The sequence below is a fragment of the Mixophyes fleayi genome, chromosome 4, assembly GCF_038048845.1.
Source record: "Mixophyes fleayi isolate aMixFle1 chromosome 4, aMixFle1.hap1, whole genome shotgun sequence".
Lineage (NCBI taxonomy): Eukaryota > Metazoa > Chordata > Amphibia > Anura > Limnodynastidae > Mixophyes > Mixophyes fleayi.
The window spans coordinates 327,642,719-327,666,491 of NC_134405.1; the positions used below are offsets into that span (position 1 = coordinate 327,642,719).

Sequence of the window (23,773 nt, forward strand, 5' to 3'; positions counted from 1 at the left end):
CTGAATAAAAAACAAACATATTCTTTAACTATATACTGCACTTCTACAGTTAAAGAACAAAATCAATACATTTCAGCATAAATCTGTTTTCTCACAACACAGTTAAAGAATCACTTTATAAGTGCAACATAGTTCATAACGTTGCTACAAATCACCATTATTCAGACAAACACAATACACAGTTATTGCACATTCCCTTTCTACGCAGATTTCACAAAAGTAATCCTGCCGACTACGCCATTTGTATCAGGTTGTAAAATTGAATGATACACTCACAAACTATGTATAAGAAAAATATTTAATAATTAATATGACAAGTAAAATACTTAGCTTCGATAGGTTGTTAGACACACACGTAATTCCCCGGATTTACAGCATGGAGAACCCACATTCAACAATCAGACTTCAAGTTGAACCATGCATCCTAGAATACTTTGATGGAGGAGATCTGGCACAGCCTTCCTGACTCACCAGTGAGGTCTAAAGAAGGTCTGAAGTGTGACATCTTAAATAATTATTTTTCCTTACACTAAAGTGAATGCTGATGCAATATGGGCAGTTGATAACCGTATCATTCTGAGTAAAACAGCTAAGTTTGCAAACTGAGCAATTACATCCATATATTGCTTAACAACAAACATTACAAAAAATACTTAAGAATACACAAATACTCTCTGTCTGTTCTAAAACCAACATTACCTTAAGTTGGTAAATAACCATTGTCTGTGCTGAGTTGAAGGACATAGTCCACTGTACTAGGTTTAGGGAAAACATGGCCATAAAAGACAAGTAAATAATGTGTTGAAACATCACAGACTTAGTATCTGTTCATAAAGAGACATATAAAAATCAATGATAGACTCCATCTTGTTTCACAATAAAAGGAAAATACCATACTGCTACAATCTCTTCATGTTATTTACTAAATAATACTTATAATGTTACAATATAAATGACCGTCAATTATAATAAGAATAAGATCGCACACATTGAGTTGTACTACAATTTCATTGCTGATTCAATTTACTTAGTTCAATTAATAATTTGACTTTAACATTGTGCTTCCAGTGACAGTGAGCGTTCTCTGAGGTACCGTGTACAGTCTTGCAGAGCGTTAAGACTCCTCTTACCACTGTAAGGCCAGTATCACCGGGGAGATGAGCATCGCTCAGCTGCCCCAGGGGAAAATTACTTGTTAAATCAGAATGAAACCTATTTGTATTTCACAGCAATAGAAAATCTAAGCTGTCACCCCGCATCATAATTAGGCCCCTTAGAATGAAATCTAAAGCTGGTCTGTTCTAATACAAATGAAGAAAGATAAGAATGCTGGATCCTCATTGGTGCAGTCCTACATACAATAATTGCATATACTGTGTGCTCTAAGCCAAAACTAATCTCATTAAAACAACCTTTATCGATAAAATATCAATAAAAAGCAGCGAAATGTTCATGTGATGTGTGAAATAAAACAGTGTATTAAAACTCCTGAATGCGACTTTCGATCTCTTCATTTAAACATCATGTGTTTATGTAAATGGTTTATAATGTCTATTCACTTTGGAGCAAGAGATTGGGCAGAATAACCTTTGGAGTTTAGCTGTCAATAAGGACAGATTGATCTCCCAAATGTCACAGGGCTTTCCAAGTGAACTAGGGATGTCCTGAGATCAGAATGTTCACATGACCTGAGTTCCCACCTCTGCTCGTTCTGCTTCACTAGATGGTTTACAACTTTGTGGCTTTAAACTCCTCCAAGATCCTATCTCTCCCTGGTCTGGCTATTTTCAACAGATTAATGACACTTGCATAAGTTCAAACTCATGTCATCTAGCAAATCACGTGTTGAGATTACATTACAAGGTTGTATACAATATACATTGTCATACATGAATTCAACAGAAAATAACTATCAGTCATTAGATATACTACATAATTATCACAATTGATAAGTGTGGTTTAAAGTTGGGCGTTATACCCAGTAGTTAGCTGATTGCTGAAATGTCAGGTCTCTATTGAAAATTAGTGACAGCCATATTATGCTACAATTTATTTTAAAAAAAAATATGTTTGGGGGCTTGTTTAGATGTGGACGCATACGCATTATTTAAACAGTTTTGTCATTAACACCTATATTATTAACAGGTAACATTAACTGAAAAGTGTTGTTTTTTTCGGTGCCTTCTTTTGCAAATTTATATTCCACATAGTTATTGGATGTATCCTGTAGTGTCTTGTGTATTAGAGCAGAGCAGACCTACACCCGAACAGGGCCGAACGCAGGGTTTAGAAGGGGGGGGTTAGCAATAGAGCGAGAGAGAGCTGCTGCGCATGCGCAGCGAGTCTGAATTCTACAGCAGCCGCGGTGCTGTCAAGCAGCATCGGCGGCAGTGCTGTATTATACTACAATACAGCACTGCCGCGGGCGTTTCTTTGACAGCGCCGCGGCTGTTGTACAGTATTGTTGGTTCCCGGAGGGGAGGGGTTTCTGGAGAACCAGAAACCCCCCCTGCGTGCGCCACTGCCGAATACATCAGCAGACATAACTTCATATCCGTTCCTTGTTGAATTTGGGCAAGCGCATACCCGATTTATGTGCATTCTGAAACAAGCATACATTGCGCTCAGTGTGCATTCCTTGATGAATCAGGTCCTGTATATATGTATGCGTATGCCTTTTTGGTGCATATGCGCAACCTGGAAATGTGTGTCATGAATAAAACAGACTTACGTCCACGTACATGATGTGATTTTGTAGCTTAGGTATAGCATCTAACATCTTGGATTTCTCTAGGCTGGCCGTGAGTCTACTGTATGACTTATATTATTCTCAGGACAAAACAGGTGTAGGGCAGTAGACTCAGCATAGAAAAAAAGATGGTCCCAGGAATAGCCAGCGTCAGCTTAAAAAATCCTAATAAAAGCATGATTTTTTATGCCTGTGTCCTATGACTCTTTGACTTATTGAATTTTTGTCTAAGTGATTATTAACATTCTCAGATATATTTGAAATCTTTCAATGTTAATGTTGTATTTCTTTGCTGAGCAAGCTAATTAATTATCTTATATTGCACATTATTTCTGCAAAATAAATGGTGATGTCTACTACGTATATAAGAACATAAAAACCTCTATGATTGGAAGGAGAGGGGGGTGATCTTAATGGCTATGCTTTAAAGACCATGCTAGATTGCTCTTAATTAATTCATTTGTAGTTTATTATATTTCCCTGATCTTTAATATATGGTGGCACTGTGACATATCTTTTTAAGATCCAGATTCACATGTTAGAAAACCTGTGTTGAGTTGCAGGGGATGAAGGATGGGACAAATTTAATTTATGCGTACAGTTCCACTCCTAGCCCAACTCTAAATTGCAGTGTAAAAATAAAGCTGTCCAGTATGTGTGTGCTATATACAAAAGCAGCCAGTATTTTCCCTGCTTGAAAAGGATTGCATGTATTGCATTTGTACCCCTTCCATTGCAACTTGGTTTGTTCAGTTGCAAATTAGTTAGACCTGAACTCTGAATGAGGCTCAAAGTGAGGGCTTAATGGAATAACTAGGCCTATATACTTGTTTCATGCAGTATATGTTTACATAGACATGTTTATAGGTTTACAAACCATTTTTCTACTATACAGTAGAATCTATAAAAATTCTGTCGATGGAACGTACATGCGTTCCACGGCGGAAGTTAAGGGCTGAGGGACCGGAGACGAGGGACTTACTCGAGTATAAGCTGAGGGGGGCTTTTTCAGCATAAAAAAATGTGCTGAAAAAGTTGGCTTATACTTGAGTATATACAGTAAGTTCCCAGCATGATATATATGTCCTAATTCTCAACTGCCTGGAAGAACTGTTATTAATCCTTTTCAATATCATCTTGTATAAAAGAAGATACTCGATGCTGAGACTTGAACTTTCAGAGTTTTAAGAGCTAAACCTTTGCTCAGGCTGTGTGGGTGATCCTGTACATTTGAATTACTTGGTATCATGGAGTAATGGTTTTGTTTACAATGGCAAATAACTCTCCAAATTCCGAAACTATTGAACCACTTTTTCTCACTTGTAACAGGTCAGTTATGTGGTAGAATTCTTTCTCCTGAGCAATGGCTGCTCTATTTGTGCCCTTAAGTGCTACACCCTTATGTAATGGTTACTATAAGTGAAATGGTGTATAGGCGAAACATGCAAAGTAGTATCTAAATACATTTAACAGTACAGTAATAGTTCAACCAAGTTCCGCTACTGCCTGCAAGGTTACTGACAGGTTCTCTCCTCTGGTGGATGTGGCTTTGCAAGATGGATCTATATACTGAATTGTCTCCTTTCCATTTGCATTTATAACTGCAAGTATGTGGAATAAGAGCAAATTTTATTTCATATTGTGTAATAAAGCTTATAATATTCCTCAACCACCTTCTAAACCTCACTACATTACACTATTACCACCTGTTATGCAACTACTCCTTGACCAACATTGTTGTGTGACCATTTAGCTTATGAGTCACCTTTACCTTTGCAGACTGGCTGGGCAGACTGCAAATGTAGACTTGTCCTCATGTGTCAAGCTCCCATTGTCCCATAGATTGTAAGCTTGCGATCAGGGCCTTCTCACCTCTTTGTCTGTTTTACCCAGTTTGTTTATTAGTTTACTATGTTTGTCCCCAATTGTAAAGCGCTATGGAATATGTTGGTGCTATATAAATAAATGATGATGATGATGATGAGAATTGGGAGTACAAAAAATAACTATGAAGGCCCGCATAACTAAACTGCCCTGGTCCATGGTAATATATCACCTAATGCATTATGTCTGCTACACATAATTGTTTATAATAAAATCTTTCTTTGCTGTTTCTCCAGGCCTTTGGACAGTCCTTCACCGTCCACCGCAAGGTTGCAGAAGATGGCGAGACCCGGGAGGAGACCTTACTGCAGGAGTCTGCATCCAAGGAAGAGTATTACCTGGGGAGAATCTTGGAGATGCAGAATGACGTGAGGCAGAGCAAGACTGTCATCAACAATGTCCAAGGAGAAAACGAGCGACTCACCTCCCTTGTCCAGGACTTAAAGGAGGTAACTTATTTATTGATTCATTATACAACTTGTACCACAGTAGTTTTACTATTGTCAAACTAAATATATGCACTTAACACCACAGTCAACCAGCATTAGTTTCACAGTACCTGACATCACTATGTGCTGCTGGGAGGACCCTGTTCCTTTCTTTATTTAATGCTCAGTCTATGGCTTCCCAGTTGCATTTATTTCAACTTCAGATCATGACACCGTCGTTGTCGCATGCAGCTCGGTCCTCACTAACATAGAGGTTACACGTGGACAGATCACTGCCTCCCACAGCTCACTTGGCACATTAAAGACTCTGTGCTGCTGTGAGAATTCCAATTATCTGATTGGCTACATGCTGTTCTCTTCCTGCCCCACACATAGATGAGCAGAAAATTAAGTTTTATAGCAAGTCAGATGCGCCTTAACAACAATAAGTAAAAACTAACCAATTTGATCGAATCGATATTCCAATATTATCCCAACCAGTACAGTTTGCACATAAATGTCCCCCTTTATCAAATGTTATTAATTTCGCATAACTAGACACAAAGGGTAGCATGTAGGTAGCGTGCACATTTGAGTATTTGTTTAAGAAAATGTTGAAAATAAGCCAGAATGATTTCATGCTATTAGCCTAAAGCCAACCACAAGCAAACGTTTCCTCTTGCTAAAACAACTCGTCCAGTCACTCCTGTTTTTTTGTGAAATAAAGTGGATTAGGTTTTTAATATATTAATTGATGTCTCATTTAAATAGAATCAACTCAAGTACAGGGTATTTATATGCACATACTGACATCAATCTAACTTTTTTTCTTGCCTTGTTGTGTAAAGTTGTTTATGTATTATTGTGTAAAGTTACGTTTGTTTAGTGTAAAAAAAGAAATGGTTAGCTAGGTCCAGTAAGAAGCAAGCAGAGGCCATCTAGACAATATTGGGGAGGGAGTTCTGGGAGGATTTATATTAACAGGCGGTTGGACACTCCCAGGCTTGTAGAAGATGATGGCGCTATGTACAGCTGCCCAATTTATACACTCCATTGGCCAACTCTGATTTCACCTATGTGTGTGAGATAAAGTTCTGCTGGGTGGAATTTTACATATCGTAGCTTGGGATAAAATTCAAGCACCTCCAAAGACCAACAGCATCCTTTAAAGTAGCAAATGTCTGCTAATATTAAGCAAATAGCATCCACATTATACACTTCTTAGCTGCATTAGCTGTCCCTGATTACAACTTACTCTTCTGATCTGCAGACTGCAGAAATTATCTTGCTGTTAGGAACGGATTTATAACAATCTATGATAATGACTTATAAACAAGAGTGCTGGCGCAAGACCATGACCTGAGATTTTAAAAGTCATTCTGTACTAATGCAACAGAAATCAATACACTTTGAAAGATTCTAAATTACTGCAGGGTGTCTGCAGTCGTAACTGAGTTTATGAAAAACAAAAAAATTTGTTGCACACTGTCAGGGCTCGGACTCTCCTGAGTCCTAATGTAATATACAATCCTCTCTAATTTGTACTCAAACAGCCCATCACTTACCTTGCACAAATTGCACTCAGAAATCACAGGATTTCAGCACTCAGTCTTGCACCTGCCTATCTCATAGGCTGCAGATCTAACTGGATTCCTCCCAAAGAGAGACACTCACTCCCTTGCACACCTATATCAGTCACCATCCACTGTGTAAGGCCAACGGAAGCCTGTAACTTAATTACGCACAATCTGCGTTCTGATAGCTAAAAGAATAAACACTTCCACATTTGCATTTAAAGGGTTAACAAAACCAAGCAATCAACGTATTACATTGAAATTTAATACACAAAAAGAAAAGTTACAATGCTTTCAGAAGATGTTTTTGGATGAAGCCAATATATTAGCATGAAATATTTTACATTTTTTTATATTAATTTAGTTGTATCATTTTATTTAATGTGGTATTTTTTATGTCAATTGGATCTGTTGCGTGTGAGCTGAGGAGAGAGGGATGTGAGCAGTAGTGGAAGAGTTAATTCGAATAACAGATGTTCCTAATCAGTGTTGCTTAGCAAAGACATTCCAAATCTTCTGGAAAACCCCCATTGCAGACATGAGACCCTGATGGACCAAGGAACGTCTATATATTATCTCAGCCAATTGTAATATAGCATTTGAATTGTAACAGCCTACTGTTCAGTTGTTTTTTTTTAAAAAAAGAACTGATTCATTTATAGAGGCAGAATTTCAGTTTGAGATTTTGGGTGATATTATCACAGCACATGCTTTTATTTTGTACATAAACCATTGTACTTTTTTCTTAAAGTTTGTTTGCTGTAGAAATTCAATTATTGCTTTATCAAGAACATAAAAACAACATAAAGATGACATAAACCATACAGCCAAACAAGCATAAAACAAAAGGAGAACATTCAGAATATAAACTGACATATGAGTTATATATACTGCGCTTGGCACTGGCAGGAGAGATGGACAGCTTACAATTTGAAGGCTGACCCCAGTTATTAGGTGAGCTGGTCTATTATAGACTGCTTCTCACCTTCCTCCCTCCTGCTCGTCTGTGATTGGTCAGTTAGATTGATGACAGAATTTTACAACTTCAGCTTTACAACTCAATTTTTAATCCTCAATGTTTATAAGTAGCAGATTTTTTTTCTGGTGAGTGTCATACAAACTCAATGTTATCATACATCAATCTAGTATAAATTTAGATACCAAACAAGTCTAAGTGAATTTGATCAGTTGAACCAATTCTCATTTGAGCAACACAGTGGCTGTCAGGCGCCGTCTCCACACTGACACTTGGTGCAGGAGACGGACGCCTGCACCTTCCAAGCATCCACGTCCTGTTGCCTAGCAGCGGGACGCTATCTCTGCTCACCTGTCTGCAGCCAGCATGTCTTACCGCCAAAATCTCCCTAACCCTATCAGGAGGCACCTTAGGGTATATAAGGCAGCCTCTGACACATGTCTAGTGCCAGAGTATTAGGTCTTCAGCCTTGCTCCAGCGTTTGTTCCTGTGTTGCTGTTATTTGGATTCTGGCCCCGGCTTGTTCCTGACTTCTCCTTCGGTTCCTGATTCTTGCTTAGACTGATATTTGGTATTGACCCGGCTTCCTGACCATTCTGCTGCTTCTGATTTGGCTATATCCGTTCCTCTGGTTCTGACCCGGCTTGTTGACTACTCTTCCATCCTGTATCCTGGTGGGCTCTCACCGCTGCCTCAATTGTTACCTCGCCAGCTGACTGATACTGAGGGCCGCGACCTGCACGTCCCTTGCAGCGAAGTCCATACCTCCTTGCGGGGGTTCCTGGGGAAAACCAGGGGCGTATTAGACTAAGCGCCTCAGTACTCAGTAGCGCCAACTGCTGGCAGGTATCATCAATTCCACCTAGTGATTCTGACAGTGGCTTAGTGGTTAGCCCTTCTTCCTCACAACACTGGGTCATGAGTTTGATTCCCCACCATGCCCTTATCTGTGAGGAGTTTGTATGTTCTCCATGTGTTTGCGTGGGTTTCCTCTGGGTGATCTGGTTTCCTCCCACACTCATACTAGTAGGTTATCTGGCTGCTGTTAAATTGACCTTAGTCTGTCTCAGTGTTTGTTAGGGAATTTAGACTGTAAGCTCCAATGGGGCAGGGACTGATGTGAGTGAGTTCTCTGTACAGGAGTTTGGATGTTCTCTCCATGTGTGCATGGGTTACCTCCCCCAGTCCAAAAACATACTAGTAGGTTAATTGGCTGCTATTAAATTGACCTAAGTCTCTCTTGGTCTGTATGTGTGTATGTTAGGGAATTTAGACTGTAAGCTCCAATGGGGCAGGGACTGATGTGAGTTCTCTGTACAGCGCTGTGGAATTAGTGGTGCTATATATATACATGATGATGATTTCCTGCATAACAGACAGCTTTATTCAGCGCATTCATCTTGCTATTTATTAGTATATGTTTGGTCACTACTAATATCTATAGATTTTAAGTTTGCGAGCAGGGTTCTCTTACCTCTCTATATTACCCAGTATTGTTCCCAATTGTAAAGCGCTACGGAATTTGCTGGCGCTATATAAATAAATGTTGATGGTGATGATATCAATTGTAGGAGGTAAGTTTAGTAGAATTAGATTTTAGCTATATGAGTTTGCTCTCAGATCACATGTTCCTTGTCTTGGAATAAATCAAGGACGAAGCCTCTTCTGAATGTGCTCAATTTATTTGTACGTAAGGGACAGGCCATTTAATTCAAAATAAATAATTGCAATTATTAATTAATTTTGCACCTCTTTTATAAGGATAAACCCCAAGATAAATGTGTCATTATCAAATGACTTATAGCCAATCAGATCACCCCAAATATAAGCCCATCAAACATCCATCAACAATATGTTTACCAGGCCTATAGTGCTACTAATTCCGCAGCGCTGTACAGGGAACTCACTCACATCAGTCCCTGCCCCATTGGAGCTTACAGTCTAGATTCCCTAACACACACACACACTGAGAGACTAGGGTCAATTTTGATAGCAGCCAATTAACCTACCTGTATGTTTTTGGAGTGTGGGAGAAAACTGGAGCACCTGGAGGAAACCCACGCAAACACTGTCTAATAAATCAACTTTCAATAAGAAATTGCTGCATACATTACAGGGGACTGAGAGTTAGGCTCCCATCTCTCTGGCATCAAATGATTATCATTTATTTGGTCCTGAAACCTTTAATAAATACACTGTTTTATTTTTCTGGCGTTAAAGTATAATAACAGAGTGACCGAACAAAATTGAAGTAATGAATAAAGTGTTATTTTCTTTAGCAAAGACATATTGGAAAGCAGCCTATCTGTGACATAGAGAGGCTAGTACATATATATACTCACTGATGTGAGTGAGTTCTCTGTACAGCGCTGCGGAATTAGTGGCGCTATATAAATAAATGGTGATGATGATGATGATATATACACTTAAAGCTTCAAAAGTGAATGCCCTGGCACTTACATGTATTCTCAGTAGTATTTAGTATCTAGTAGTAGAAATGTTCTTGTGGTATGTCCACCAGGCGATAAAACATAGAGATAAGGTCATATACAAAGGACACATAGATCTCCTTCTATTATTTCTAAAACAAAGGCAGTTTTCAAACATCTGATTATCTATCTATCTAATATATAAAAGAGAAAATTTGTCCTTCTGTCCTTCTGTCTGTCTTTCTATAGGAGTGGCGAGGGGGGTAACACCTAAAAATCATCGAAAACGACCATAACTCTGGAATGTCTGGAACAATTTGCACCAAACCTGGTACACATATGACTTACAGTCTGACAACAAATATTGTGGGGGCAAGACACCCTTAGCACTCCTAAGGGTGGGGGTGGCGAGGGGGGTAACACCTAAAAATCATCGAAAAATGACCATAACTCTGGAATGTCTGGAACAATTTACACCAAACCTGGTACACATATGACTTACAGTCTGAAAACAAATATTGTGGGGGCAAGACACCCCTAGCACTCCTAAGGGTGGGGGTGGCGATGGGGGTAACACCTAAAAATCATCGAAAACGACCATAACTCTGGAATGTCTGGAACAATTTACACCAAACCTGGTACACATATGACTTACAGTCTGACAACAAATATTGTGGGGGCAAGACACCCCTAGTACTCCTAAGGGTGGGAGTGGCGAGGGGGGTAACACCTAAAAATCATCGAAAAAACGACCATAACTCTGGAATGTCTGAAACCATTTACACCAAACCTGGTACACATATGACTTACAGTCTGAAAACAAATATTGTGGGGGCAAGACACCCCTAGCACTCCTAAGGGTGGGGGTGGCGATGGGGGTAACACCTAAAAATCATCGAAAACGACCATAACTCTGGAATGTCTGGAACAATTTACACCAAACCTGGTACACATATGACTTACAGTCTGACAACAAATATTGTGGGGGCAAGACACCCCTAGTACTCCTAAGGGTGGGAGTGGCGAGGGGGGTAACACCTAAAAATCATTGAAAAAACGACCATAACTCTGGAATGTCTGGAACCATTTACACCAAACCTGGTACACATATGACTTACAGTCTGAAAACAAATATTGTGGGGGCAAGACACCCCTAGCACTCCTAAGGGTGGGGGTGGCGATGGGGGTAACACCTAAAAATCATCGAAAACGACCATAACTCTGGAATGTCTGGAACAATTTACACCAAACCTGGTACACATATGACTTACAGTCTGACAACAAATATTGTGGGGGCAACACACCCCTAGTACTCCTAAGGGTGGGAGTGGCGAGGGGGGTAACACCTAAAAATCATCGAAAACGACCATAACTCTAGAATGTCTGGAACAATGTCTTGGAAGAAGTTCCAAAAAAAAAGGGGAAATATATTTTTTCTGGATGCACCCGGAGGAACAGGTAAGACGTTTCTCATCAAGTTGTTACTTGCTAAAATTCGAGTACATTCCAAAATAGCTATTGCTGTGGCCTCTTCTGGAATTGCTGCAACTTTGCTCCCTGGTGGAAGAACAGCACATTCAGCTTTCAAGTTACCGCTTAATCTGGCCCGAAGTGAAACTCCCTTCTGCAATATCACTAAACGAACAGAAAAAGCTCAGATTCTGCAGGAATGTCAGGTCATTGTATGGGATCAATGCACCATGTCACACAAAAATGCTTTACAGGCCCTCAATCAAACACTTCAATTTTTAAGAGCCAATAATTTACTAATGGGTGGAGTCACTGTTGTATTGGCTAGAGATTTTCGACAAACATTGCAGATGTATTGTATAAGCGTCCACAATTTCCAGTTCGTTTAGCTTTTGCCATGTCTATCAATAAGGCCCAAGGACAATCTTTACATGTAGCTGGAGTCAACTTGGAATCACCTTGCTTTTCTCATGGACAATTTTACGTTGTGTGCTCAAGAGTTGGATCACCAAGAAATTTGTATGTATTTGCCCCAAATGAAGAAACGAGAAATATAGTTTATCAAACTGTTTTGAAGTAATTGTTTATCGGTTCGTTCCATCATATATAGTTCAAATACAGTTTGACATTTTCACTTTTCACCTTCTACTGGTCCAATTTTAACATGATATTTACATGTATGTTTAATATTTAGATTGATTTTTGTGAATAAACATTCTTTAAATCCCGTGCAACGCCGGGTATTCTGCTAGTAATATATATATATATATATATATATATATATATATATATATATATATATATATACTAGCAGAATACCCGGCGTTGCCCGGGATTTAAAGAATTTTAAGACACAACTGTGTTACAAAGTGTTTCTCTGAGTTTGAAGAGACCAGTTACTGGATAAAGCGGCATTAAACCATTGCCAATATTTAAGAAATGATCAGCAAACTGACCGTCCATTGTGTTGCCATGCAGAGAAACTCTCATATTTGTGGTTAGTCGCAAAGTGCGAAAATGCCTGCAAAGATGTGATGATTTAAGGCATGCATTAATTTCATCCGCCATTGTTCCTTTTGGAATGACCGGCAATGTTTGTCGAAAATCTCCAGCCAATACAACAGTGACTCCACCCATTAGTAAATCATTGCCTCTTAAAAATTGAAGTGTTTGATTGAGGGCCTGTAAAGCATTTTTGTGTGACATGGTGCATTGATCCCATACAATGACCTGACATTCCTGCAGAATCTGAGCTTTTTCTGTTCGTTTAGTGATATTGCAGACGGGAGTTTCACTTCGGGCCAGATTAAGCGGTAACTTGAAAGCTGAATGTGCTGTTCTTCCACCAGGGAGCAAAGTTGCAGCAATTCCAGAAGAGGCCACAGCAATAACTATCTTGGAATGTACTCGAATTTTAGCAATTAACAACTTGATGAGAAACGTCTTACCTGTTCCTCCGGGTGCATCCAGAAAAAATATATTTCCCCCTTTTTTTGGAACTTCTTCCAAGACATTGTTCCAGACATTCCAGAGTTATGGTCGTTTTAGATGATTTTTAGTTGTTACCCCCCCTCGCCACCCCCACCCTTAAGAGTGCTAGGGGTGTGTTGCCCCCACAATATTTGTTGTCAGACTGTAAGTCATATGTGTACCAGGTTTGGTGTAAATTGTTCCAGACATTCCAGAGTTATGGTCGGTTTCGATTATTTTTAGGTGTTACCCCCCTCGCCACCCCCACCCTTAGGAGTGCTAGGGGTGTCTTGCCCCCACAATATTTGTTGTTAGACTGTAAGTCATATGTGTACCAGGTTTGGTGTAAATTGTTCCAGACATTTCAGAGTTATGGTCGTTTTCGATTATTTTTAGGTGTTACCCCCCTCGCCACCCCCACCCTTAGGAGTGCTAAGGGTGTGTTGCCCCCACAATATTTGTTGTCAGACTGTAAGTCATATGTGTACCAGGTTTGGTGTAAATTGTTCCAGACATTCCAGAGTTATGGTCGTTTTCGATGCTTTTTAGGTGTTACCCCCCTCGCCACCCCCACCCCGTAATGAATTTCAATTTTAAATTTTTGCCTCCGTCATGTTTTAATACAATCGTATGCAAAATTTCATGATCTTCGCTTGAAAAATGTGGATTTGTATAGAAAGACAGACAGAAGGACAAATTTTCTCTTTTATATATTAGATATATATATATATATATATATATATATATATATATATATATGTTTATACATATAAAACAGGGATACTCTGCACTGTCTCAAAACACATAATTAATGCTGTACGAACTACTTTTCGATATTAAAAACAGGGAATGTTAGTTCCACATATTGCAATATATGTTAAGCTGACCAACTCACACCAAAGTCTTCCCATTCTGGTCAGTCCTAACATGATCAAATACTATCATCATCATTACAATTTATTTATATAGCGCCACTAATTCCGCAGCGCTGTACAGAGAACTCACTCAAATCAGTCGCTGCCCTATTGGGGCTTACAGTCTAAATTCCCTAACACACACTAGGGTCAATTTGTTAGCAGCAAATTAACCTACCAGTATGTTTTTGGAGTGTGGGAGGAAACCGGAGCACCCAGAGGGTGCCCACGCAAACACGGAGAGAACATACAAACTCCACACAGATAAGGCCATGGTCAGGAATTGAACTCATGACCCCAGCGCTGTGAGGCAGAAGTGCTAACCACTAAGCCACGTGCTGCCTATGCTTTGTTATCTGGGCTTAAGACTTACCTGCACACTGCTTTTAAAGGCAAGTCTTTATCAAGCACTAGCAGCCATGGGAGACCTGGGACTCACCTGACACAAGTTGGAATTAATTAATGTAAAGAACAAAAACAGACATAGATCCTCTGCACTCTCCATGTACAGACTGGGGTGCCATTGGACGCTGCCCAGATTGTATAGACAAACAACAGGGATATGCTGCAGTCTCCAAACTAGAGATGTTCACTGACCCCTGTGTTCTGGTTTTGGATCTGGATTAGCTTTGTGTTTTGACTGTGGTTTTGGCAAAACCGCCCTCACGTGTTTTGGTTTTGGTTTTAGATCCCTATTTTTTTCCTAAAATCACATAGTTTGGCTCTTTTTTTGTTCCTACATTATTATTTACCTCAATAACATTAGATTCCAGTCATTTCCAGTCAATTTTTGTTAAGTGACAAGAACACTGCTACCCCTCCTGTTTCTGTGTGAGCAATGGCACAGAGCAATGTCACTGGAGACTGGAGAGTGACAAGAACACTGCTACCCCTCCTGTTTCTGTGTGAGCAATGGCACAGAGCAATGTCACTGGAGACTGGAGAGTGACAAGAACATTGCTACCCCTCCTGGGCGGACCTAGAATTGTATTGTACGGGAAGGGGGGGGATTTAGTGGGGGGCAATTTAGTCTCCGCCCTCTTTTTGATTGTTAAGGCTGCACACTATGTGCAGGTCCGTTCGGCAGAGACAGGCAGGGAGAGTGTGCTGGCCGGCTGCTCTGATTGTGTTTCTGGCCAGTCTTAACATGATTGAATGCTAATGCTATGCTGTGTGTATGTATTTATATATATATATATATATATATATATATATATATATATATATATATATAATGGTTGTAAACTTATTTTTTAAAATACAAATATGTTGATTAAATCCAAATGCGGACACAATTATTATTGCTTCAACACTGGTTTCCTTCCTGTGCTTTTCAGCCATGTCTTTGTTATAATTAGGCAGAATTCTGATTTGCTGTCAGCACTGAGTGCAACTAGTGGTGGAAATGGGCTGATATATGGTGGTTCGCCATACTGTCACTTTTCCTACTGCTTTGATTGTTAAGCTATCAAATTCCATTCACTTACATTTTCAATTCCACAGATTTTAAATTTCCACTTATACCACAGGGTGAAACTATTTCTAGAGAACAGCTCCAGGGGTATCAAAAATTAACAACTTTGCTAAATACTATAAAGGCATGCCCGAGAGTGTAAAATTTGCAGAAGCTATTAAGTGAAAGTCATCTGAAAGCAGAAAATCCTTTTCAGGTAATATTGACTTACAGTAGGACTCCTATTGCATTAGCAAAACTTGCACTGAACCATAGTAACCAGTCAGATGCTTGCTCTCATCACCTATATTGCGCTATACAGATGAAAGCTGATTGCTGATTGGTTGCAATGTTAGCAAATGAGCTTTATTAACTATCCTTCAGAATGCAGCATCCACTCAACACAGGACTGTGACGACACTGTATACAGAGCATATTGCTTAGCTATAGGCAAACAGTTCAAAACTGATATTCCAACTTTCATGGTGCTTTGCCAGATTGAGAAAACATATATGGCACATATCTTTGTGTAAGATAAGCATACATCTTAATTTCAGTGTGTTTTCCATCTATTGTGGTATAGAAGTAAACGGTTCTCTAATAAATTTAGAAATCCATTATGTCTTTCCTAAAACCCACAAATTAAATTATTACGCTTTATAATGTATTTTCCAAAGCCCATAAATTTATATGTTACATAGCGAAGTGCACTGCAATAATACAACCAGGCTATGTTAACATAACACTTTTGTGGTCTGAAAGTTCTTTATCACTCAGCCATAGGTCTTCTGGTTATAAATCTGTCACATAGAGAGAGAAAACACTGCAAACCACACACTGTTGTGAAAGTAGCTATAACGAGCAGGGGAGGCAGTATATACACAAAGTATATTCATACCATGAAATTGTTACAAGCCAGGAGTCAAACCAGAGAAATATATACTATGTATATACACATACATACACACACACACACACATATATATATATATATATATATATATATATATATATATATAGTGAATCTGCTGCTGTGTGTATGTTAGGGAATTAAAACTGTAAGCTCCAATGGGGCTGGAACTGATGTGAGTGAGGTCTCTGTACAGGAATTTGCGTCGCTGTATAAATAGTTGATGATGATGATAATGGTACGAAAAAAACATACATTTTCTGTCCAGAACTGTGACAGTGCAAGATTGGTATAATTTATGATCATGATAATGAATCTTATAATGTGTCTTACGTTTGTTGTTGTTATGTATAGCTAGCATTTCATTTTGTGTTTGGATTAATTTTGTGTTTGGACTGCAAGCTGTGTCTTCATTGGATTTTTGTTCATTCCCATAGTACAGTATTTGGTATTATGAGCAGCAAAGAGCCTTAAGTAAAATACAACTCACTAGAATTACCTTCGAGGGTCAAGAAAACAAACTGAATGATTGGTTTGCTTTGTATTGTATATTACACCAGTATGACACTTTTACTTTTTTCTAAAAACCTGAATACTTACCGAAGCGTATTCCTTGAGGGATGGCAAAAACTGTAGGCTTGACTTGATTAGAGTTCACCCTTTTATCACTATTATTATTATTATTATTATTATTATTATTATTATTAATAATTAGTGGCGCTATATAAATAAATGATGATGGGGGGTGGGTATGACAGTGCAAGGGAGTGCGTTCTAGAGACAGTGAAGCAGCGCAGGGAAAAGTCCTGGAAGTGGGATCAAGAAGTGGTAATCAGAGGGAAGAAGAAGCAACAGTGTGGAGATAGATGAGGTTAGGTTAGAGATGTAGGGGGACGAGGAGCGGGCAAGATATTTGTAGGTGACGGGGAGGAGTTTGAATTGAATTCTGTAAGTGATTGGGATCCAGTGATGGGATTGGTTGAGCTGAAAGGCATAAGAGAAAGTTCAATCTTTCTGCAGTGTCTCTGCCCTGTCCACTGTACAACCAATATATATAAAGGTATATAAAAGTGGCAGCTCAGCAATAAGTTAGTTTATTGATAGCAGGAGCGCCATCACGTGTACACATTCGGGGGACACAGCAGGATCTGGGATTTTTTTCTAACTCTCCGGCAGTTCGGTAGGTCTACCAATAATCCGGAAGTGTCCTGGACATCCCTGGAGAGTAGGCAACTGAGCTAGAATCACACCCAGCACCGTATTGGACTATGGAATACACTGCTAGAAATGACAGCTAGCTCCCGGTTGGATAATCTGACACATTGCTTGAGTGACAGCTAGCTCCCCGATTGGATGAGCTGACAAATTGATTGAGTGACAGACAGCTCCCGATTGCTGTCATTCCAGCAATTTGCCAGATTATGGCACCATATTGGACTATGGAATACACTGCTAGAAATGACAAATAGCTCCCGATTGGATAAGCTGACACATTGCTTGAGTGACAGCTAGCTCCCCTGATTGGATAAGCTGACACATTGCTTGAGAGACACCTAGCTCCCCGATTGGATAAGTTGACAAATTGATTGAGTGACAGACAGCTCCCGATTGCTGTCATTCCAGCAATTTGCCAGATTATCCAACCTGCTGATTGGATGGAGGGAGTTCTCCATTCAGAAGCCTTTCATTTCCAGCAGTCTAGGATATCCGCTCTGCTCCAGCCTCCATCTGTTATACTGCCTTTCATGGTACAACCAGGGCCGGACTGGGACTAAAAATCAGCCCTGGCATTTCAAGCATACAGGCCCACCTCTGTTGATGAGCAGGACAAAACTGTGTGCCGCAGAAGGGGCGTACCTACATTATGATGGGGGCATGGTCAAAGTGGGGCATTGATACATACATTATAATAAAACATTACATTTATCAGGCCCTCCCCATCATGCCACACCCCACCCCAGAAACACATTACAACAACCCCAGCCCACTGCACTTATCTATGCTTCTGATGCTGCTAACATCCATCAGAGTGGGAACGTCCTGTAGAGTGAGCAGGGAAACTCTTAGTCTCACAAGATTAATAAATCTCATGAGACTTAGAGCTCCTCTGCTTTCTCTGCAGGCTGTGTCCTATCCAGGAACTGGGAGTAGCTATCCGCTCCCTCCTGCTAACCAGAGCTGGACTTAGGCTCAGGGGGCCCTAGGCACTTAAGACAGAGGGGCTCCTATGATGTAATATGGTTATTAGACACATTTTCAACAAATACACAGGCAATACTGTGAGCACTATTAGGAGCACACAGTTCTGCCTTCACAAGCAGTACAATGTGAAGCAGTACATACCTCCCAACTGTCCTTGTACTCACACCAAATCCTGACTAAGCGGGACAGTCACCCACCAAATTCAGGGCAGTTGGCAGAATGTCCTGGTCTCTCTTACCTGTCTTGTCATTGTCTCCACTTGTGGCTGCTGGTGTCTTTAGATCAGTTGCTGCTTGTCTGGATCCTGGAATGTTGGGGGCCCTATTTGAAAAAAAAAATGGTTACATGAAATTTAGAAAACTCCAACCAGCAGTGGTGTTAAATCAATATAACACCTACGTTTTAAAATTAGGCCTTACTCCAGCCCCAACATTAAAATAATAGTATTCACATTTGATAAATACATCTATTTCCCTCCAACTAGCCCTGACATTAAATAGTATATGCATTTAATAAATAGACCTATTTCCCTACAACCAGCCCCAACATTAAATTAATAGTATTCCCATTTAATAAATAAACAGCTTTCCCTCCCTCCAATCAACCCCAGCAAGAAATTAAATAGCATTTATATTTAATAAAAATAACCATTTCCCAACCATCTCAGGCATTAAATAATATATAATTTAATTTAATAAATATACCTAATTTTCCCCAAACAGCCCCACATTCACTTAATAGCACACATTATAGTCATATAGTCATATACTTTCCCCCACACACATTATAGTCATATACTGTCCCCCACACACATTACAGTCATATACTGTCCCCCCACACACATTACAGTCATATACTGTCCCCCACACACATTACAGTCATATACTGTCCCCCCACACACATTACAGTCATATACCATCGCTCCACACACATTACAGTCATATACTGTCCCCCACACACATTACAGTCATATACCGTCGCTCCACACACATTACAGTCATATACTGTCCCCCCACACACATTACAGTCATATACCATCGCTCCACATACATTACAGTCATATACTGTACCCCCACACACATTACAGTCATATACTGTCCCCCACACACATTACAGTCATATACCGTCGCTCCACATACATTACAGTCATATACTGTACCCCCACACACATTGGCAATTTTTTATTTTTCCCCTCCTACAGCCATTGCCCCCCATGCAGACATTTTCACCCCCAATTCCCCCTGCAGACATTGTCACTCAACCCCCCCCCAATCCCCCTGCAGACATGGTCACTCACCCCCCCCAATCTCCCTGCAGACATTGTCACTCACCCCCCCTTCCCCTTGCAGACATTATCCCTCACCCCCCCTTCCCCTTGCAGACATTGTCCCTCAGACACCCCCTTCCCCCTGCAGACATTGTCCCTCACATACCCCCCTTCCCGCTGCAGACATTGTCCCTCACCCCCCCTTCCCCCTGCAGACATTGTCCCTCACACCCCCCTTCCCCCTGCAGACATTGTCCCTCACACCCCCCCTTCCCCCTGCAGACATTGTCGCTCACACTCCCCCTTCCCCCTGCAGACATTGTCCCTCACACTCCCCCCTTCCCCCTGCAGACATTGTCCCTCACACTCCCCCCTTCCCCCTGCAGACATTGTCCCTCACACTCCCCCCTTCCCCCTGCAGACATTGTCCTAAATTACCCTAAATTATTATTCATTAACCTAAGTGATGGCAGGGCGGTGCAGGCAGATAGAGGGCAGGGAGTCACTGGGAGGTCAGACAGAACATAACCCTTTCTTTGTGACCGTCAAATCCACAGTTAAGCTTCAGATTGACACAAATGCACGAGTGTTGGCATTTTTTATTTAGATGTGTACGTGCAGCTGGTAAGACCCAAGTTGTAGTCCCTGTCACCTCACCTGCATCCTTTTTTATATATATTAATAAACTGCCATTGTCTTGGTACAACAGGTGACTTTCGCATATGGCTGCCAGAAACCCTGCAGTGTTTTTAGCAAAGATCTGTCAAGTTTTTTTTTAATTCAGTGACTGCCATGGATCAGCGACAAAACCAACAGGCACATCAATAGGCCCGACATCACTGGTTCTTGCTCGTCTTTATCTATGATTGTTTTAATGAAACTAACCCAGGCTAAGTTAAGTACCTGATGTTGGGATCATCAATGATGTCATTCGGGACAGGTTATAGCAATGGGAAGAGACAGTAACGTAACATTGTGTTCAAGGTGAAAGGAGTACAACTGGCATGAGTCACGGGCAATGTTTAAATGTAATTTGTATTGTAGGCGCAGTGTGCCGTGTGCATAAAAGCTAGATATAAAATTTGGTGCATCAGGTGAACAAATGTTTAAATGAGTTAATAATAAAATAACAATTACACTGGGGACAGGGCAATCAGGTGCTCCGGGGAATTTTTTTAGAGAGGTTTTCAGAATGCATGGAACTACTGCACCCAGCAATATGGTGTATGCTGCTGTGCTGTGTGGCCTAGTGGTTAGCACTTCTACCTGGCAGCACTGGGGTCATGAGTTAAATTCCCGACCATGGCCTTATCTGTGTGGAGTTTGTATGTTCTCCCTGAGTTTGCGTGAGTTTCCTCCAGGGGCTCCGGTTTCCTCCCACACTCCAAAAAACATACTGGTAGGTTAATTGGCTGCTAGACCCTAGTCTGTGTGTGTGTATGTTAGGGAATTTAGACTGTAAGCTCCAATGGGGCAGAGACTGATGTGAGTGAGTTCTCTGCACAGCGCTGCGGAATTAGTGGCGCTATATAAATAACTGATGATGATATGTCATTTTTTTATACTGGTGGACGAAAGGAGTGATTTTAAAAGTAATTGTAGGGAGGCTGTAATTGTAACCGGTATGATTTGTGCCGGAGGAGTTTGCCGTTTCCTATATTTGTACACTATGGCAACCATTAAGCTTGTGTACAGGATTAGAAGGCGTTTGAAACAAAACGTATGTTTATTTTTCTATGAGATAGTATGGTGCCCAACATGTTTCTTTGCTGTTTACGCTGACTGCACCAAATCATCATCATCACCATTTATTTATATAGCGCCACTGATTCCGCAGCGCTGTACAGAGAACTCATTCACATCAGTCCCTGCCCCATTGGAGCTTACAGTCTAAATTCCCTAACACACACACACACACAGACAGAGAGAGAGAGACTAGGGTCAATTTTTATAGCAGCCAATTAACCTACTAGTATGTTTTTGGAGTGTGGGAGGAAACCGGAGCACCTGGAGGAAACCCACGCAAACACGGGGAGAACATACAAACTCCACACAGATAAGGCCATGGCTGGGAATTGAACTCATGACCGCAGTGCTGTGAGGCAGAGGTGCTAAGCACTGAGCCACCGTGCATCCAAATCCACGCGGTGAACTGTGTTAAACAACCCGGCATTCGAGGGCCCTTGGGTTTCATTTGCCTTATCCCTGAGCTAACCGAGGCAAAAAATGACTGTAAACAGAGCAGGCCACCAGGGGGAAATTTTACCAAAGGAAGAACAGCCACATGCGGAGTTTCCCAATCATAACAGAAATCAGCAGAAGCAGAGGCGAAACTAGCGAGCTGTGGGCCACGGTGCAGGGAGACAGGGAGGAGGGAACCAGGGCCCCCGACCCTCTGCATCTGCCATGCAACGGGCCCCATTATCTCCATGGGTCCCGATCCACTGCACCTGCCGCGCCAATGGTAGTTACACCACTGAGCAGGCGGCAAAACACCACAGGGACACTGGGCTTACAGAAAAACATGTGGTCGTCTCCCGCCCTGAGGACAACCAGCTTCGTACTAAATAGCACTGAGGCTCATTCATTGCACCCCTGTGGAAAGTAAAAATTAGATTAAGCACTAGCAAATACCAGTATGCACATTGTTGCCAGTGGCACGCTGGAGCTTGTGAAAGAACACATACCAGCAGGTTACGGCAGCTAAAGCATGATTGGAAATGTCATTTCAAACCATAGAAATAGGAAATAAACACTGAATTAAAAAAAAAACCTTTTAACCAAAAACAACTTTGTTTATCTTTTTATTATACTCTTAATCTGGGTACACACTAAACAAAATTTCTCCCGAGACAATATCCTTAACGATTTTACCAATGATTAAAAAAAAGTCCCAATCAGCAGCCGATTCCTGTGTACACACTGTACATATTTTACAAGATTTACCTTCAGATCTGTGCTCTTCATCTGTCATAACCATCGCCTGAAAAGATCCTGACTCTGCACACTCCATAGAGATCTATGGACACTGCCGGTCCTGAGTCCATACACACTGGAATGACATTGTTCCATTGTTTATAGAGATTTTTAGTCTGGTTTAAAAATCAAATGAAACGAAACGATCTAATCGTTCGTCGTTGGAGCGTACACACTACTGCAATATCGGGCTGAGCGCTCGTTTATCTTGTGATTGGCCCGATAATCAGCTGAAAAACCTGTAATGTGTCCCCAGTCTTACTCCATAGGGAATCTTCTTTCTTCGTTCCTAAAGTAGTCCATAAGGAATCTTATTTCTCCGTTCCTGAAGTAGTCCATAAGGAATCTTCTTTCTTTGTTCCTGAAATAGTCCATAGGGAATCTTCTTTCTTCGTTCCTGAAGTAGTCCATAGAGATTTAAACTAAAAGGAAACACAATAGAGCGACACTATTTTCTCCTAGCAGAGCCCTAACGAGATAAGGGGTGATCCAGACTTAAGGGCTGGCAAACCTTGGCTTGTGGTGTAAGAACAAGTAATTCACCACTGATGCCACAGCACCATCCCCTGTGTTTACAGTAACATGCAGAAACCACTAATGAGTCGGCCACTGGGTCTGTCTACTGTATAATAATGGCTGTGAAAATTTCATTTGCTGAAGCTGTATAAATATTCTCTATAATTGGATGGGCTGTTGGTGCCCATAATCTCCAGCATCCAAGTAGGTTCTATTTAACGATAAGGGGCCTGATTCATTAAGGATCTTAACTTAAGAAACTTCTTATTTCAGTCTCCTGGACAAAACCATGTTACAATGCAAGGGGTGCAAATTAGTATTCTGTTTTGCACATAAGTTAAATACTGACTGTTTTTTCATGTAGCACACAAATATCAACTTTAAATTTCAGTGTACAAATAAGCTATCAAGTATTTGTGTACTACATGAAAAAACAGTCAGTATTTTACTTATGTGCAAATCAGAATACTAATTTGCACCCCTTGCATTGTAACATGGTTTTGTCTAGGAGACTGAAATAAGAAGTTTCTTAAGTTAAGATCCTTAATGAATCAG

The 23,773-nt window shown here is 40.6% G+C and overlaps 1 protein-coding gene across 8 annotated transcripts in view; it reads left to right on the forward strand.

Moving 5' to 3' along the window:
* The window catches only part of BICD1 (BICD cargo adaptor 1), a 209,332-nt gene that overhangs the window by 93,950 nt on the left and 91,609 nt on the right, over positions 1 to 23,773 (forward strand). For all 8 annotated transcript variants that reach the window (XM_075210315.1, XM_075210316.1, XM_075210318.1 and 5 more), the window contains exon 2: positions 4,870 to 5,082. In XM_075210315.1, the coding sequence (XP_075066416.1) occupies positions 4,870 to 5,082 (213 nt within the window). The remainder of the gene's footprint in view (positions 1 to 4,869; positions 5,083 to 23,773) is intronic.